Source organism: Geotrypetes seraphini, chromosome 7 (assembly GCF_902459505.1).
Source record: "Geotrypetes seraphini chromosome 7, aGeoSer1.1, whole genome shotgun sequence".
Lineage (NCBI taxonomy): Eukaryota > Metazoa > Chordata > Amphibia > Gymnophiona > Dermophiidae > Geotrypetes > Geotrypetes seraphini.
The window spans coordinates 22,618,038-22,638,500 of NC_047090.1; the positions used below are offsets into that span (position 1 = coordinate 22,618,038).

Genomic DNA, 20,463 nt, shown 5'->3' on the forward strand with positions numbered 1-20,463 from the left:
GGGATTTAGGGAGGGAAGGAACAGAAAGGGAGAGAAATTGGACACAAGGGATGGTGTGGAGGAGGGATAGAGATACTGGATAGGAGGGTAATTAGGAAAAGAAACGGAGAGATGGTGGACTCTGGGATGGTGGGGAAGGAGGGAGAGATGCCGGATGAAAGGGTATTTAAGAAAAGGTGGATCTGTGGAGGGAGATGAAAAAAAGGAAAGATACCAGACTTCCTGGGAAGGGAAGGGAAATGGAAAGGGAGGACAGAGTTGGCAGATGGATGGTTAGCATGCAGAAAGAAGGAGACCCTGGCAAGCAAGTTATCAGAAGAAAACCAGAGCCTTGGACCAACAAGATTTGAAATATAACCAGACAACAAAAGGTAGAAAAATTAATTTTATTTTCTGTTTTGTGATTATAACATGTCAGATTTGAAATGTGTATCCTGCCAGAGCTGGTGTTGGACTGCAAACGTGAGCTAGGATTTAACAGAAAGAGGAAAAGTCCTTTTTGTTTCTTTATTTTATTTACACCACAGCGCCAGTGTGGTTAGGAGAAGCCAAAGGGGGTGAAAAAGCTATAAAACCCACCAGGAGTTTTGAAAAAAATCACCCAACTGGGCAGGAAAATCGAATTGAAAAACCAATTCAATAGGGCTGAATCGAATCAAAATTTTTTTTTCCTGTATCTGGCAGCATTAGTTTGCGCTACTGTCTTAGACTTTAGGACCTGGGATTGGGGAGAGATGGCATCCTCAGTACTTTATAATGCAAGTGAAACGAGGATTTGGTCAGACTTTTGAAGGGTCTGCAGAAAAAAAATATTGTATAGGCCGGGGACATGAGACAGCAGGAAATGGGAACTTTTCTTCCTTCTATTTTTGTGAATGGAAAGGCTGAGGATGTCAGAGAGGTCAGTTAAAATATGTGCTTTATAAGAAAATATAATAATGTGTTTTATAAAGTTTATAGCATAGCTGGCCTACCCAGTGAGGTGTTCCTAGTGGTGATGGTGGCAGCGTGTCAATGTGTTGAGAGGAAGAGGTGGTCTGGGAAATTCTGCTGAGCAAACTCCGGGCCCATTTCCACCCCCCAGTTAGTCCACTCCACTCAACTGATTCACACACTGAGTGGGTCTTTGGGTGTTGTTTTGGGATCTCTTCCAGTGGTTTATCTCCTTCTGGTCCAAGGAAGGAAACTTTGTTATCCTTAGCATTGACCTACAGAATATGTTTGTAACAGCGCTGCTTGTGTGGCATTAGGCTATGTAGTGATCGAAAGAAAAAAACAGACCTTTGCACATTTTTGCACTATATGGTGGGTGTATGAGGAGATTCACATTTCCTGCACAGCTAAGTCCATGTGAAGTTACCTTGTGCTGTATTTGACATCTAGCAAGGTCTCTGTTTGAAAGGAAAGATCTAAACTTAAAAATGAAGTGGCCAGAAGTTATGGTAAAAGCAGATAGTGTAGCTGGTTTTAAGAAAGATTTGGACAAATTCCTGGAGGAAAAGTCCATAATCTGTTATTAAGACATGGGGGAAGTGTCTGCTTGCCCTGGATCAGTAGCATGGAATGTTGCTACTCTTTGGGTTTTGACCAGGTATTAGTGTCCTGGATTGGCTACCATGAGAATGGGCTACTGGGCATGATGGACCATTGGTCTGACCCAGTTAGGCTATTCTTATGTTATGTTCTCATCTGTAGGGGCCTTTGTTTTCACTTCTTATTTTAATGTATTTTTTTTCTGGGAACTTATCAGTGTTTTTTATAATGGGAACAAAAATGGAAGAGAATTAATGTGTGTGGAATGGGGGGGTAACTAATTTCTTCAGCTAAATAATTCAATCCACTTCAAACAGACATAGGAGAACTTGTGCACCATTCACACACCCTCCAACCAAAAACGTCAAAAGAAAAAAACTGTTCGACAACCTCCTAGCCATTCGAGCTGCAACACTCGACCCCCAACTCTACAACCAATTGATATCAACCACAGACTGCAAAACCTTCAAAAAGAAATAAAAACCCTTCTATTCAAAAAACACATAAAACCGAACTAACACAATCAGAACTGTCCCAAGCATCACCTGCAACTACTCCATATGTACTTCTAATGTCATGACAATTTAGACATAATTTATGTTATGTTATGTTTGGAATAATGGTTACATATATGAGGTTCAATAAAAGAAAATTTTCACTGCCTGTTTCTATTCTGACCATTTATTCCATTTCATGGTTATTGCAAAAAAAAAAAAAAAAAAAAAAATTTTTTACATGGGGGGGGGGGGGTGGGTGTCAAAAAATGATGGGCCCCGGGTGCCACATACCCTAGGTACGCCACTGCCCCGTCGTCCCCGTTCAGCTCTCTCCTGTGCACCTCCTTGTGGCGTGCACCCGGGGCAGACCCCTAGGTACACCACTAAATAGGGGTTCAGCTGATTACCCATAATTGGAAAAATCATGATAGGATTAATTTTACTATTTGGTGGGTAACTGTGTGTACCACGTACAAGTATGAAAAGATGATAGCAGAACATTTTGGGAATAAGTCTTTTAAAGATATATGGAGTCCATTGACTAATTTTATTGTATTATAATTAAGATCATGTTTCTTTTTTGTTTTCATTACATTCATTGCACATCCAGGGAGGGTGGGTGGGGGGAGGGAAATATATTTTGAAAAGTTTATTTATTTCATTATAATATTGAAATTATTTTATATGTATTATTATTCAAATAATAAGTTCAGGAGGGGAGGAAATGATTGTTAATGTAATAATTATATAGTTAATAATATGTTTTTGTGCAGTTTTTCTAATATATCAATTGCATTACATTATTGAAGTTTGAAAATCAATAAAGATTTTTTTTTTAAAATGCTTCCATTTACTATGGAAATTATGCACACTAAAACCATACTTCGATTTTACATCATTCAGACTGTTGGTCCAATCTCTGGTCCTAAGCACACTGGACTACTGCAACATAATCTACCTAGGATCTCACAAAAAAAAAAAAAAAAACATCAAGAAACTGAGACTTATCCAGAACACAGCCGTTCGACTTATCTTTGGCCTGATAAAATCCGACCACATTACCCCATACTACAAGAAACTTCACTGGCTACCTATCAAAGCCAGAATAATCTTCAAATTTGGTTGCCTCTGCTTCAAGACTCTTTTCGGCTCCACTCCCACCTACCTCTTGAAACACCTCACCCTGCAGGACAAACTCCGCTTTTCACGCAGAACATTACTGTTCTCATTTCCTTCTCCCAAAGGATGCAAATTCAAAAGATTCCTCAACAAGATACTCTCTTTTCAAGAAGGGATCTGGAATACCTTAAGTGACCTAATCCTGAACTCCCTAATATACCATTCTTTCAGAAAATCACTGAAAACCCACCTATTAGACAAATTTATCTGATCCCCCATATCAGTGTTACACCTACCTCTTCTTACACATTCCTCCCTCCCACTCATGCCACACCACCACTTAACTGTTTATCTAACCCTTCCCAAATCTAATTGATGTTACCTCGCTGTACTTACAGCACTTCTTGTTTTACACCGTTTTGAACTAAAAAGGTATGACAGGATATAAATAAAGCTATTATTATTAATGCAATAAAGCACAGTTACTTACCGTAACAGGTGTTATCCAGGGACAGCAGGCAGATATTCTCAACATGTGGGTGATGTCACCGACGGAGCCCCCTAGCGGACGTTTTCGCAAGCAGACTTGCTTGAAGACCTTCAAGCTTGCGATTGGCCGGCGCATGTGTGCATGCCCCTCCCGCCCGACCTATGGCTTGTGTCTCCTCAGCGTGGCCTCAGTTCAGATAGCTAGCAAAGAAGCCAACCACAGGGAGGTGAGTGGGTTGTGAGAATATCTGCCTGCTGTCCCTGGATAACACCTGTTACGGTAAGTAACTGTGCTTTATCCCAGGACAAGCAGGCAGCATATTCTCAACATGTGGGAGACCTCCAAGCTAACCAGAATGGGATGGAGAGATAGTTGGCAATTTAGGAGAATAGATTTTGCAAAACGGACTGGCCAAAATGGCCATCACGCCTGGAGAAAGTATCCAGACAGTAGTGTGAGGTAAACGTATGAACCGAGTACCAAGTGGCCGCCTTACAGATTTCCTCAAGCGGAGGAAAGCAACAGACGTTGCCATCGCTCTGACCCTGTGGCCTGTGACTCGACCCGGCAGGGAGAGACCAGCCTGAGCATAACAGAAAGAGATGCAAGCGGCCAACCAGTTAGAAATGGTCCACTTAGAAACAGAGCGACCCAAGTGATTAAGATCGAAAGAGAGGAACAGCTGGGGAGCAGAACGATGAGGAGCGGTGCGCTTCAAGTAGAAGGCCAGTGCACGCTTACAATCAAGAGAATGCAGAGCCACCTCTCCAGGGTGAGAATGGGGCTTCGGAAAAAACACAGGAAGAACAATGGATTGGTTGTTGTGAAACTCAGAAACAACCTTAGGCAAGAACTTAGGGTGGGTACGGAGAACCACCTTATCATGATGGAAGACAGTGAAAGGTGGGTCCGCAACCAAGGTTTGAAGCTCACTGACCCGACGGGCAGAAGTGAGAGCAATAAGAAACACAACCTTCCAAGTAAGAAACTTCAAGTGAGCCCATGCTAGCGGCTCGAATGGGGGTTTCATCAAGCGAGTAAGGATCACGTCAAGATCCCAAACCACTGGAGCAGGTTTAAGGGGCGGATGAACATGGAAAAGGCCTTTCATGAAACGGGAAACCACTGGATGAACAGAGATAGGCTTCCCGTCAATCGGCTGATGAAAAGCAGCAATGGCACTAAGGTGGACTCAAACCAAAGAGGACTTGAGTCCAGCGCCAGACAAGTGTAACAGATAATCCAGGACAGCAGATAAGGAGGCAGACAGAGGCTCCTGCTGTCGAGTAGCACACCAGGAAGAAAAGCGGGTCCACTTCTGATGGTAACATTGGCGAGTAGACTCCTTCCGAGACACCTCCAGGATGTCCAGCACAGGCTGAGAGAACTGGAACGAGGGCATTAAGTTTCAAGGAACCAAGCCGTTAAGTACAGAGACTGGAGGTTGGGATGAAGTAGAGAACCTCGACTCTGCATAAGCAGAGAAGGAAAAACGTAGAAGAAGAGGCTCCCTAGAACTGAGTTGCAACAGAAGGGAGAACCATGGCTGTCGGGGCCACCGAGGAGCTATCAGAATCATGGTGGCACTCGTGGACTTGAGCCTGACGAGAGTCTTCAGAATGGGAGGGAATGCATACAGAAACAGGTTCGTCCAATCCAGCAGAAAAGCATCCGCCTCGAGTCTGAGAGGGGTTTAAACCCTGGAGCAGAAGCTGGACAACTTGTGATTGAGTGGGGACGTGAACAGATCAACATCCGGAGTCCACCAACGAGCAAACACTTGACGCAGGGTCAAGGAATGGATGGACCACTCATGAGGCTGCAGAAGACGACTCAACCTGTCCGCCAGACAATTGTGCTGGCCCTGAATGTAGACCGCTCGAAGGAATATGTTGCAGCAGATGGCCCAGTCCCACAGCCGCATCGCCTCTTGGCACAGGGAGAGGGACCCCGTGCCCCAATGTTTGTTGATATAATACATGGCGACCTGGTTGTCCGTGCGGATCAGCACCACTCGGTCGCGAAGCAGGTGACAAAAAGCCTTCAGGGTGAAGAAAATCGCTCGAAGCTCCAGCAGATTGATGTGACAAAGGCGGTCGGCACTGGACCAAAGACCCTGAGTCCAGATGAGCCCCCCCAAGCATAGGTCGATGAGTCCATCGTGAGGAGGGGGGGCATGAAATAGAAAACCTCTGGAAAGACTGGAAGAGAGCATCCACCAAAGGAGAGACTTCTTCAACAAAGGAGTCACGACAATGAGTCGAGAGATAGGATCTCGATCCTGGTTCCATTGGGACGTAAGAGTCCATTGTGGAATATGGAGGTGAAGTCTGGCAAAAGGAGTGACATGAACCGTAGAGGCCATGTGACCTAGGAGGACCATCAGGAGCAGAGCCGGGGCCAAGAACAGATGGAACACCCTCTGGCATAAACGAACAAGGGCCTCTTGACGAGGCCGAGGCAAGAAGGAGTGGAGACGAACCATGTCCAGGACCGCTCTGATGAATTCCGGAGACTGGGACGGACAGAGGTGGGACTTGGGGAAGTTCACCTCGAAGCTGAGACTCGGAAGGAGCAAGATGGTCTGATTCGTCGCACGCAGAACTTCGTGGCGCGAGGACGTTTTGATCAACCAATCATCGAGGTAGGGAAACACCTGCAGGCCGTGGATACGCAGGGTCGCAGCTACCACAACTAGACATTTCATGAAAACCCTCGGAGAGGCCGCCAGGCCGAAGGGAAGAACACGATATTGGAGGTGGAGATCCCCCACCCGGAATCTCAGATACCGGCAAGAGGCCGGATGTATCAGAATGTGCGTGTACGGCTCCTTGAGGTCCAGTGAACACAGCCAGTCCCCTTCGTCCAAGAGGGGGTACAAGGTAGGAAGGATGAGTATTCTGAACCGTTCCCTGACCAGAAACTTGTTCAGAGAACGGAGGTCCAGGATCGGACACAGATCCCCCATCTTCTTGGGTACCAGAAAGTTCCGGGAATAAAATATGGTATTCCACTGGTCCGGAGGAACCTCCTCGACCACCCAAAGGCGAAGAAGGGCCTGAGCTTCCTGCAGAAGGAGAGGCATCTGAGAATGAGCAGAAGGAAACTCTCTTGGAGGAAGGTCCAGGGGCACGTGACTGAAGTGAAGGGAGTACCCCTCCCGGATGATGGAAAGCACCCAACTGTCGGTGGTAAGACTTTCCCACTGGGTATGGAAATGATGGAGACGACCCCCGATGGGAGGGGGGAAGGCTCCAGGAGGAAGGGAGCCCGAAGGCTCATACTAGAATTGTCAAAAAGGAAACCCTATTATTTCCAGGAACTTTGTTTCCCTGCCACAATTTGAGGTTCCTAGGTTCCAGTTTATCCCTGGAAAGTTGAAGTCTCCAATGATCGTTCTATTACCTGTTCTACATTCATGGTTGATTTCCTCTATCATTGCTGTGCCTGCTTCTTCTGTTTGTGCTGGGGGTCGATATAAGAGGCCAATTTTTGTGTCTGCTCCGCTCTGTCTTGGAATCTTTATCCAGAGGACTCTAGTTTTTCCTTTCCTTTCCTTCCTTCTTCCCTTCTCTAATGGACTCTACTCCTTCATGGACATACAGGGCAATACCTCCCCCTCTTTGCCCCATTCTATCTCTTCTGTATAGTTTGTATCCCTGCAGTACTGTGTCCCATTCATTCTCTTCATTCCACCAAGTTTCGGTTATTCCAATGATATCTAGTTTTTCTCGTCTTGCTAGTGCTTCCAGTTCCCCCATTTTATTTGATAAGCTTCTGGCATTCGTATACATACATTTGAGCTCCCTTTGTGTTGTCTTCTTGGACTTTCCAGTCTTTATAACTCTTTTTGTTTCATTTTGCGCTCTTTCTCTGTCACTTTCAATTTCTGCATGATCTTCCCGTTTATTTGAGCCGTTGTTTGTAGATCCATCTTTGGGATCACCTGATGTCCGGGCCATAGACAGGATGTCGACTGTCGGCTCTCCCCTGTTCCTTAGTTTAAAGCCTTCTCAAAGGTCTTCTTCATGTTTTCAGCCAAGACTCTTGCTCCTTGCTTGGTGAGGTGTAGGCCATCGTTCCTATAGTATCTGCTTCCCCAGAATGTCGTCCAGTTGCGCACAAATTCAAATCCTTACTCATCGCACCATCGTCTCATCCAGGTGTTGATTGCTCGCATCTCCTCCTGCCTCTTTCCATCTGCTCTCGGTACTGGGAGGATTTCTGAGAAGGCCACTTTCACCTCCCTGACCTTCAGCTTTCTTCCGAATGAGCGGAGTTGTCCCATCATTTCTTCCCTGTTGTACTTCCATCCGCTCACATCATTGTTTCCCACGTGAATAATCACAGCAGTGTCCTCTCCTCCCGCGCTGTCTATGATCCTACACGATGCCAATCGTCAGCATATTTACTAACAATAAACAAAAAGATCACCAAAAATAAAATGCCCATAACAATTTCATATCAGTAGAAACCTGGTGCAACAGGATTAGGATCTGTGAATCTGTGTTAATTGAGAGTTGGAAGCTACATCTTAGTGCCTATAGAAACATTTTAATCTAGTAAATCTAGCTGTGCTCAGAATGACAACTATGAAATGTGTTATAAAAATATTAGGTTGTCGGTAAAAATGATTTTCATAGAAACATGATAGCAGAAAGGCCAATTGGCCCATCCAGTCTGCCCATCCACAGCATCCACTATCAGAGCTGGCAACCTCAATCCTTTTTACAAGGACAGGCTTTACCAGTGAGCAATTGTTCTTCACATATGGTCCAGCTTCTCAGCCCCTATTGTCTTATGCAAAAGAAACCCCCCCGAGTCTCTGCATCAGGTCAGGCTGCTCCTTATGCTCTACTCCCACTCCATTCACTTCCTAATAGACATGAAGACCCAAACATCTGATCCTTCACTACAGTACACAAACTTATTTTAATTCTATAAATTTTACCTGCTGTGTTGATTGACCATATATTCCTGTCAATTCATCAATCCCATCCAATATAAGTATACATGGTTTCAACCTGATAGCTGCTAAGAAAGCTCCAACAACAAGTGGAAATACCCAAATATCTGAAGTATTTTCACTAAAGGCATCATCTTCATCCAGAGTACCTGCAGCATAAGCATATTTATATGTAAATGAGAGAAAGCATTACATTTATTTTTTTAAAGGGTCTAATCCTCTTGATTTAGCAAAGGTTTAATGCAATCAATTATTTTATTTAAAATTTTCTTGTATCCTGCCTACCAATCTAGGCAGCTTACAACAGTACATACATAACATTTGACAATAAATAATAACAGCATGATTAACCTAAAGATCAAACCTAAAGATTAAACCTAAAGATTAAATAAAACGAAAGATATAATATCAACAATACGCTTGTTAAAAGAAATGGGCTTTTAACCGTTTTCAAGAAGAAGTTGAAAACTATTATGTCCCCACTGGGACTGGGTGGCAGAATATTAATGCAGGCTTTCCATCTCACAAAAACACCAAGAAGGGGATAGTCCATAGTTCATTTGATCAAACCCGAACTAAAATCTTAGCCCAACATAAGGCTGAGAAAGGATTCCAGGCTAATGTCAGGGACCATCTTATATTTCCTTTCAGAGAACTTGTGAAATATTTCTCTGAATAAAAAGAAAAAACAAAACAGTTATCTGAGAGAAGATACTGATTGGTATCTAGCCAACAAATGGATCCTTTTACAAAGGTGTGCTACCGAGTATTGAACTCTAAATGCCAAGCCGCCCATCTATCTCTATGGGTGGCTTGGCATTTAGCATGCGCTGCTTGGCAGCACACTTTTGTAAAAGCCCATAAAAGACTGCTTCGGGTGCCTGTATTTAGGGGTCCTTTTATCAAGTGGCAATAAAACCTGACCTTACCATGCCCTTACAGGGATCTTTCTTGTGATCTAAGGCCATATTTACCACAGCTGGAAAATGGCCAATTTTCCATATTAATAGCAATGTACTAATATTTCTATTCATAGACCATCATTAACAGTAAAAACGCAGTTGTTTGATCGATTTGTAACCTAAGGATTCATTGTTTTACTTTAATTTTATCCTGTATGTATGTATTTCTGGTGATTTGTATTGTTTCTTCATTGATTGTCCTGCGCTTCTTACTGTAAACCGCCTCGAACTGTTGTGGCTTTGGTGGTATATAAGAATAAAATTATTATTAACAAAGAGTGTGAGCCTTTACCACAATCTATTTGGAGGTGGTAAGGGCTCATGTGCTAATCAGTGCATGGTAATGTGGCTACGTTAACCAATTTATACCGTCAAGCCCATTCTCTGCCACAGATACACCCCCTCTGAAAACTCAGGAATTTTTTAGTGTGTGGTTTAGCATGCATATTGAGATTTTTTTAAAATCTCAGGACGCCTCAGCGCGTCCCTTTAAGTTGCAGTGGGTGAGTGCTAGTGCTTATTGCAGTTTCGTAAAATGAACCCTTAGGAAAGTAAGAAAAGTGAGAATTAGAGCCAGATATTTTTCAGTAGTGGAACCTGAATTTTGAACTTTGGATCAGGAATAAAGTTCCAATAAGGTTCAAAAGGCTTCCCATATTTTTATAGATGAATAGGGATGGTAAGACCTCATTTAGAATATTGTGTACAATTCTGGAGACTGCATCTTCAAAAAGATATAAAAAGGATGCATTCGGTCCAGATGAAGGCTACTAAAATGATGCATGGTCTTTGTAATAAGGTGTATAGGGACAGACTTAAAGATCTCAACATGTATACTTTAGAGGAAAGGCGGGAGAGGGAAGATATGATAGAAATGTTTAAATACCTACATGGCATAAATGAGCATGAGTCAAGTCTCTTTCATTTGTAAGGAAGCACTGGAATGAGAGGACATAGGATGAAGTTAAGAGGTAATAGGCTCCAGAGTAATCAAAGGAAATACTTTTTTACAGAAAGGGTGGTAGATGCGTGGAACAGTCTCCCAAAAGAAGTGGTGGAGACAGAGACTGTGTCCGAGTTAAAGTGTGGAATAGGCACATGGGATCTCTCAGAGAAAGAAAGATTATGGTTACTGTGGATGGGCAGACTAGATGTCCCATTTGGTCTTTATCTGCCAAGGCCTGGTTGGTTTAAGAGGAGAGAAACTGTTTTAGATGTACTGTACTTATTTTGATTTTATTTTGCAAGTGTTCCAATGGGGGGGTTTTATTGACTGCAAACCACATTGATCTTCTTTTGATGGGAATGTGGTAAAGAAAATAAAAAATAGTACTACCTTGATTCATTTAAAATTATTTCATAACATTCTCATTCAATGGTGGCAATATCTGCTAACACATTTTGCTTCCCTGCCAGATAAACTGCTCTGAGAAGGATGCTACCCTGTTTCCCCAAAAATAAAACCGGGTCATATATTAAATTTTTGCTCCAAAAAACGCATTAGGGCTTATTTCTGGGGGATGTCTTATTTTTTTTCATGTACAACAATCATCTCTTCCTTCTTCTCCTCCATCCCAATTCTTCCTTGTTCCTTTCTCCCTCCACCCCCGTGCAGCATCTTTCCTCCCCTCACCCATCCTCTTGTGCAACATCTTTCTATCCCTCCCTCCCATCCCCCTGTGCAGCTGAACCCCACTGACCCTCCCACTGTGAGACTGTACCTCCGAGGTCTTCTAAACCAGCAGTTATCAGTGATGCAGCAGAGGGAAGGCCAAGAAGCAGTCCGTTCAGAGCGCTGCCGCCGCTGCTGCTTTAGGAGGCCTCAGAACAGAGGTATGCGAGGTCTCACCGGGGTGGAGGTGAGGTTGCTGAATCGACAAGTACGATTTTTTGGGTGAATCAGGGAGGAGTCAGGGATTAAGTCAGAGAGTGTTGGGGACATTCGGGAGCCAATCTTAACTAGGGCTAATTTTTGGGGTAGGGCTTATATTAGGAGCATCTTTAAAAATCATGCTAGGGCTTATTTTCGGGATAGGCCTTATTTTCAATCACCCATCTGAATAGCTTTCATGCAGCTTCCATGCAAAGAGGGTAAGACCCAGTGCCCTCTTGCTTGTTCAGATGAAACGTGGTGACTTGATTTGTCACTACAGATGAGAACTACTTAATGGAGGAGACAGTCGTCGAATGTTCCGAGCGCATTGTGTATTGCTCAGAGTTTGAAAAGGTTGATATGAAGAGTCTTCTTGTGAGAAAACCAGACTCCCCGAGTGTGGAGGCCTTCGAGATGAGCCCCCCAACATAACATCTAAGCATCTATGATAAGGAGGCCAGAAGGCAGACTTTGGGAGAGGCTGGACGGATGCATCGGAGCAACAGAGGTCTGAGGTGTATGGGAGAAGACATACCATATATACTTGAATATAAGTCAATCCAAGTATAAGACGAGACCCCATTTTTCCCCCCAAAAAGGAAGAAAAAAGGTTGACTCGAATACAAGTTGAGAGTAGAAATTTGGGTGATCTTGGTGAGAAAGTCTACAAAGACTAGATATCTGCCATATGTTTAGCACAATATTTTGTAACTTTAAATATTTTTATTGGCGTAAAACCACAAAACATTGCAGCAGTTCAAACAATATCTGTAGATAAACATTCCCTCCCACCATAATTCCCGACGTTCCCTACCCTCTATCCCCCTTCCTCAAGTTTTAAACACAGTGTAGCTTTTAGTCAAGTTTTAAACACAGGGCTCCTTATACTAAGCTGCGATAGCGGTTTTAGTGCGCGCTAAATTGCCGTGCGCTCTAGATGCTAATGCCAGCATTAAGCTGGCATTAGTTCTAGCCACAATTCTGTGCACGCTAAAAACGCTATCGCAGCTTAGTAAAAGGAGTCTACAGTGTAGCTTTTAGTCATTTTTTTCTGCACACCCGGACATCACCTTGCTGATCACTGAGCTTCACAATATAGCTTTTAGTCATCACAGCACTGGGAAGCAAAGATTCAAAACTACTTGACTGATAATAGTATATTTTACTATTTATACACTCATGGAGACATTTTAAGCCAGCTAAATGACAGTGTTCCATTAACACTTGTTAGACCATAAATCCAACCAAAATGGATGTAATTAGGCCATTAATTTCCCAACCTTTTGCTAAATAACTTTGTTGAGGGTATTGTCACTGTCATATACGATTCAGATGTTCAAATACTTGAAAGGTATTAACGTAGAACAAAATCTATTCCAGAGAAAGGAAAATAGTAAAACCAGAGGGCATAATTTGAGGTTGACAGGTGGTAGATTCAAGAGTAATGTTAGGAAATTCTTATTTACGGAGAGGGTGGTTGATCTGTGGAATGCGCTCCCAAGGGAGGTGGTGGAGAGGAAAACTGTGACAGAGTTCAAACGAGCGTGGGATGAACACAGAGGATCTCTAATCAGAAAATAATGGGTATATATTGAAGGAAATAGGGTTGGTACTGGGCAGTCTAATATGGTATGTATCCTATATGTGGACATTCAGTTGAGGACGGGCTGGGGAGGGCTTTGATGGCTGAAATTGTTAAAATGGGCTGGAGTAAGCTTTGATGGAAACTAAGCACACTACTGGGCAGAGCTCTGGGTCTCTGGCCCAGAAATATCTAAGAAAAAGTATAATTTTAATTAAATGATTGATTTTTATGGAGCATGGAGGGTTGGGCAGACTAGATGGACCATTCGGGTATTTATCTGCCGTCATTTACTATGTTATATTAGTGTTTTACCTGAGTAACTGGTCAACATTACCCTTATTCAAGCTGCTATAACTGTGCAAAGGCTTCTCCAGCTCAAGGTGCTTCTAGCCACAGGATAAAGAAGCATTCCTGTGAGCATGCTTAGGTCAAGAGACAATAAAACTATAGGTGCATTTGATTTGCAAATATATGAATATTATTTTGCTCAGATAGCAGGTTCAAAATATGCAAAATGATTTTAAGGGTTTCTGCAGATGTGAAAGCAGGATAAATTTTGACATCTTCTCTTTTTCATTAAGACATTTTCTCCATTAAATTGTACAGTGAAAATTTCTGTAAAGAAACATTTTCCATGTGTTTCTCTGTGAATCTGAATCATTCTGCCTGATGTTTAGCCTGTAGTGGTAAGCGGTGTCTGAGCTGCTCCAGCCACAGGCTGAACTAACCCTGGTTATTCGATGCTGGGGCATGCAGCTCCTGCCATTCAATGTCTGGGACTCAGTGGTTACTCAGAGGTGCAATTGGATTTGCAAATATATGAATATTAATTTGCTCAGACAGCAGGTTCAAAATATGTAAATGATTTTAAGGGTTTAAAATCCTTCAAAACAGGATTCCTCATCATCATAATTCCCAAATAGACAGTGGAAGGCAGCTTCTGTGATGTCATCAGCATAGACACTATCATTATCATCATTGCCGACATCACTGCTGTTGTTGCTCTCATATAACACATCATCTTCAGTGCCATGCATGGCATTGCTTATACCACATATTTTCTGGAATGTCTTCCCAAGCATCTCTAATCCACTTTGCAATCAGTTCAATGTCTAGTTTTATCAGATTTCCAGCTTTTGTCAAGCATGTTTGACCAGAGGACTTCAATTCATGCCACATCTTTCACACACGATCCTCGAAGGGTTTATTCAAACAAACATCTACTAGTTGTAAAACAAATGTAAGACCTCCTGGTATAACTGCTAGAGTAGTCTGAAGAGATTTTGCCTTTATGTCTTCAGATATATGGGCTTTAAACATGTCCATGTTTTCAAAGCAATACCTGGTTGTCTATTCCAAATCTCATCAAGCCATATTTTGATTCCTTCTTCATCCATCCATCCTTTCACATGTGCACACACAGTTGTTCGTGGTGGAAATTTAACATTTTTTGGCAATGTCTTCCTTTTAAAAATAACTACAGGCCTCAGCTTGATTCCATTCGCCAAACAAGAGAAAACAACAGTAAAATGGTTCTTTTCATTCCCAGTTGTCCTCAAAAAACTGTTTTATCTCCTAGGCTTACCACTGTTCTGTTGCTGGGACGGTCAAACATCATTGTTGTTTCATCCATGTTTCCAATTTTTCCAAGCTCAAAATTGTATAATTTTCATTGTTTTATAATAAATTTACGAAATGAAGATAGTTTTTCTTCAATGTACTATGGCAGTTTGAGCAATTTTTGTTCTTTTTTGCAAAGACCATACCTGTTCATAAAGTGGCTACACCAACCTGTAGATGCAACAAATTTGTCTGTACCTTTAGCTTTATATTTGTCCTGTTTTGCCATTTGAAGGTCATGAAAGCGAATTCCTGTGCGTGTAATGCAGTATCCATTTTTCCAACACTCTAGAACCCAGCTGTTCAAGTCATCTTCAAAAGCCAAGAAGGATGTAAGAACATAAGAATTGCCGCTGCTGTGTCAGACCAGCGGTCCATCGCGCCCAGCAGTCCGCTCACGCGGCGGCCCCCAAGTCAAAGACCTATGCCCTAACCGAGACCAACCCTACCTGCGTTCATTCTGGTTCAGCAAGAACTTGTCCAACCTTGTCTTGAATCCCTGGAGGGTGTTTTCCCCTATAATAGCCTCTGGAAGAGCATTCCAGCTCTCCACCATTCTCTGGGTGAAGAAGAACTTCCTTACATTTGTACGGAATCTATCCCCTTTTAACTTTAGAGAGTGCCCTTGACAAGCCTCTTTGGTTTTTTTCTAATTCGGCCTTCTGCTTTCTCCAATCTCTTATTTGCTTTTCGCTAATACCAAATTCTCTGCTTGCAATTGAATTATTGCTCTCGTCTGCTCTCGATACAGCTTTCGACTTAAATGCAGCATCATATGACATCCGTTTTCGCTTTCCACCAAGATTAGCCATGCCTAAAACAATGTAAAGAAACAAAATTTAAAGGAAAAAGTTGGTTCCATAATGTCCCCCAGATTGTTCATATGGGAATTGCTGTAATGCACACTACATGCTATGAAGCTCATAGGTATAAAATGGGCTTCTTGACATTCAGCATATGTTAACGGTAATTCTGTGCCACAGGTACAGGTAGATCGTAGAGGAAATAGTGAGAAAAGATAAAGCAAACATTCTATTGGTCTCAGAAAAACCTTGCCTTTTTCTTCTGCAGTCCGTGAAATGGTACTGTAAATGACTTCCAAGTGAACTATACCATTACCATTCATACAAGCCCCTCTCCCCACCCCCACATACACAGATGATCCACACCATTGTCCTCCACATACCAGTATCCCCCACAAATTCCACAGCAGTAATAGATTTTAACCCAAAAGGTCCAACAAATTCCACAGCAGCAATAGATTTTATGTTTGAAGCATTTTTATTGATGATAACCACAGCATGAAAACAAAATACAAAGGCCAGAAAGCAAAATACACAGGCCAACCTGCTAGAGGATGGACCTCCAAAGAAAAGATTAACAATACAAGTCATCAATCATATTTTACAGTAATAAACCCCTAAACCCTCCTCCCTCAATCACTACCAAAATATTACCTGGTAGAGAGTACACCCAAAAAATATATATTTTAAACAAAAAGGTTCCACAAATCCCAAAGTAAAAACAAAAACCAATATTGTGGGATATCTCACAGTATTGGCTTTTGTTTTGCTTTCTCGCTTCAGCAATACCCATTGTAGACAGGCAGCCCTATCGGTTGGTGATGGTGCTCCAAAAACGCAGAAAAAGATGTTTGCTGGTTTACGATCTGTGAGGGGTCTTGAGCATCTGCCAACTCCCGCCTTCTGCTAAGAAGAATGCTGACTTCATCGGGGGGTGAGAGCAGCCCTATGGAACGTATCATCGGAAGCCATTACCACTAGTTCATGCTGATCTGATGCAGGGCCCCAAGGATCGGATTCCTTGAAAGACCCAAGCAGGAGCCGATTAAACAAAACAAAAAAGAATGTGAAATGGGGGAGGGAGAGGATTGGGACGTCAGAAAGCAAAAGCGGAGCGCACGCAGGGTGGCGGCCTTCAGATCGGCAGTAGAACTAGCATCAGGAGAGTCTTCAAAAATCAGCATCGGAGGTAGGGGGACCTTCAGAAAGCTGCATGGTGATGGAAGCAGCATCGGCGATGGGAGTTCTTCAAAAAGCAGCATCGGTGGTGAAAGGCTAGCATGCGGGAGGGTAGCGGCATTCATCAGGTATTGGTGAAAGTTTAAGAGAGCATTACTCATCATTAAAACAGGAGTACTGAAGTGGCGGCTACCTGCTTGACCCAAATATAAGACAAGATCTCCATTTTTGGGCCATTGGAGATATGCCAAAAGAGTGACGTGGACTATAGAGGCCATGTAGCATTTGATGTGCTATTACACATGGTAATGAGGAAATTGTCTGGCACAGCTTAATGAGATGGCTGACTCTATGCTGAAGTAGAAAAGCTCAAAATATAATATATCAAACCCAAATAAAACTTGGAAATCAAATGTCTAAGACAGCTCCTATAAACTCCAACATCTGGGTCAGTTGAAGATATGATTTTTGGTAGTTCTCTGCAAATCCTAGCAGTTCCAGTAGACAAATTGTTGATTTGATGGCATGCTGAGCTAGTAGCGATGATGGAGGGTAGCCAATGTTACACTGATTTTTTAAAAGGGCTCCAGGGGGAGATCTGGGAAATTACAGACTGGTAAGCCTGACTTCAGTGCCAGGCAAAATGGTGGAAACAATTATAAAAAATAAAATTGAGAAACATGCAGACAAACATGATTTAATGAGACAGAGTCAGCATGGGTTCAACCGAGGGAGATCCTGCCTCACCAATTTGCTTGACTTCTTTGAAGGTGTAAATAAACATGTGGATAAGAGTGAGCCGGTTGATGTAGTGTATCTAGATTTTTCAGAAAGCTTTTGACAAAGTTCCTCATGAGAGGCTCCTGAGAATATTAAAGTCATGGGATATGTGGCAAAGTTCAGCTGTGGATTAGGAATTGGTTATCGGATAGAAAACAGAGGGTAGGATTAAATGGGCATTTTTCTCAATGGAGGAGAGTAAACAGTGAAGTGCCACAGGGATCTGAACTTATTTATAAACAATATGGAAATTGGAACGACGAGGTGATTAAATTTGCAGATGACACTAAACTGTTCAAAGTTGTTAAAACCCATGCGGACTGTGAAAAATTACAGGCACACTTTAGAAAATTGGAAGATTGGGTGTACAAATGGCAGATGAAATTTAATGTGTACAAATGCAAAGTGATGCATATTGGGAAGAATAAAACAAATTACAGGTACCGAATGCTAGGGTCCACCTTGGGGGTTAGCGCCCAAGAAAAGGATCTGGGTGTCATCGTAGACAATACGATGAAACCTTCCATCCAATGTGTGGTGGCTGTGGCCAAAAAAGCAAACAAGATGCTAGGAATTATTAAAAAAGGGATGGTTAACAAGACTAAGAATGTTATAATGCCTCTGTATCGCTCCATTGTACGACCTCACCTGGAGTATTGCATTCAATTATGGTCTCCTTATCGCAAGAAAGATTTTGCGGCACTAGAAAAGGTTCAATGAAGAGCGACCAAGATGATAAAGGGGCTGGAACTCCTCTCATATGAGGAAAGACTTAAAATGTTAGAGTTCTTCAGCTTGGCAAAGAGATGGCTGAGGGGAGATATGATTAAAGTCTACAAGATCCTGAGTGGAGTAGAACAGGTACAAGTGGATTGATTTTTCACTCTTGTCAAAAATTACATAGACACTTGATGAAGTTACAGGTAAATACTTTTAAAACCAATAGGAGGAAATATTTTTTCACTCAGAATAGTTAAGCTCTGGAACACATTGCCATAGGTTGTGGTAAGAGTGGATAGTGAAGCTTGTTTTAAGAAGGTTTGGATAGTGTAACTTGTTTTAAGAAGGGCATGGACAATTTCCTGGAGGAAAAGTCCATAATCTGTTATTGAGAAAGACATGGGGCAAGCCACTGCTTGCCCTGTATCGGTATCATGGAATGTTGTTACTCTTTGGGTTTTTGCCAGGTACTAGTGACCTGGATTGGTCACTGTGAGAATGGGTTACTGGGCTTGATGGACCATTGGTCTGACCCAGTAAGGCTATTCTTATGTTAAGCTTTGATTAACCAGTCATCCAAATAGAGAAATATGTAAAAGCCCCATGAGCGAACGGCTGTCATGATTACCAAAAGGTATTTTGTGTAAACCCTTGGGAGCTGATGCTAGATGAAAGGACTTTGTACTGGAATTGACGAGATCCAACGCGAAAGTGAAGATATATGCATATTACCTACTCACAAGAAGTATGATTGTAAGCTTCCTTGAGTATTTGTTGAGTCCCATTAAGGTCTAGAATTGGATGAAGGTCTCTGATCTTTTTCCTAGGCATGGGGCCCGGAGGTGACGTCAGAGAGAGGCGACACCAATGTGGGCAACAAGTTCATAATACTGCTCATGTAGGGAAAACTAAAAAGGTATGAGGGAAGGGGAACATGCATATGGCGGAGGGAGGAGGGGGAGAGACGGGAAGGAGCGGGAGGACATAGAGGAAGATGGGTACTGGCGCCCTTATCAAGACCATACCCAGGGCAGACCACCCCCTCCCCCCTTACTACACCACTGGAGGTATCAAATGTTTTTTGAACTGAAGTTTGTGGGCCTTCAGTGACCTCTTGCATACAGGAACAGAGGACAAAGTGAATGTCCTGATGGTCAGGACCCAGGCACTAGATGCACCAATTATGCGGATCAGAGCCTGAGTTTGACCTTTTGCATCAAGAGCATTTCTTAAAACAGCTTGGTACCGATTTGTACATAGAGGGGGAAAGTGGTTGCCGCAACATCAAAGGGCTCATCAACTTGATCAACTAGTCATCCAAAATGTTAGCTTGACATTTTTACTTTTATAATATCATTTTCCTCAAACGTTTCACTGACTGGAACTTTCTAGTACCCATTGATATGGACTGATCATTATTTACTCGAGATCAGATAAAAGTTAAATGGTCCATCCAGTCTGTCCACCCACACCATCTACTATCTCCTCCTCTCGCAAAGAGATCCGGAGAGCTCGAATAGAAAAGAACCACAAAATGTTTGATTCTCCGGACCTAGGTGGAGACAAAGGAAGTTGGTAAAAATACAAAATACAAAAATGAAGAAAAACAATGACAGGAAGGCATCAAAAATCAAAAAAGTTTAAGGTGCTGAGAAGACTGAAGACACAGCTTCTTGACAACATGGAAATCAAAGAACTGCAGGTCCCACAAGATGATGGAAGGTTGGAAGGTACCGGGTTGGAAGGTACCGGCACATGTCCAATACGGGCACTGCCTTAAAAAACACAAGTATTTAATATCATGTTAGCTCTGGCTTCTCATCTGATTGTATGCCATTGAAAAGATAATATGCAGCTCAATTATATGGAATGGTGGAACTATTTATGCACAATAAGACAGTAGGAATAAATTACCTCTATGAAAAACAAGGCCCCCTTTTATTAAACCGCGGTAGCGTGTTTTAGTGCCAGGAGCCACGCTGAGTGCTGTGTGCTGCTCCCGATGCTCATAGAACTATGAGCATCAGGAGCAGTGCAGGGAATTCAGCGCGGCTCCCTGCGCTACAAACTGCTAGCGCGGTTTAATAAAAGGGGACCCAAGTCTTACTCTAACTTCTGTAAAACCCGGGCTCTTCTAGATAATTTTTGCCTTGACTCATGATCCCCACTTTTCTGTATATCTATATGTTTTGGAGACCTTACATTTTATAGAATGTACAATGTATATTAATATTCCTCAAACATTGACTGCAAGAGCAATATGTATATCTTGGCTTTTTTCACGTTACCTGCTATCTTACTGTTTATTTTCTACCTGTACTACATAATTCTAAAAT

The 20,463-nt window shown here is 42.5% G+C and overlaps 1 protein-coding gene across 2 annotated transcripts in view; it reads right to left on the bottom strand.

Annotated features, from left to right (window-relative positions):
• The window catches only part of LOC117363650 (putative tetratricopeptide repeat protein 41), a 201,004-nt gene that overhangs the window by 130,635 nt on the left and 49,906 nt on the right, over positions 1 to 20,463 (bottom strand). For both annotated transcript variants that reach the window (XM_033951744.1, XM_033951743.1), the window contains exon 5: positions 8,591 to 8,754. In XM_033951744.1, the coding sequence (XP_033807635.1) occupies positions 8,591 to 8,754 (164 nt within the window). The remainder of the gene's footprint in view (positions 1 to 8,590; positions 8,755 to 20,463) is intronic.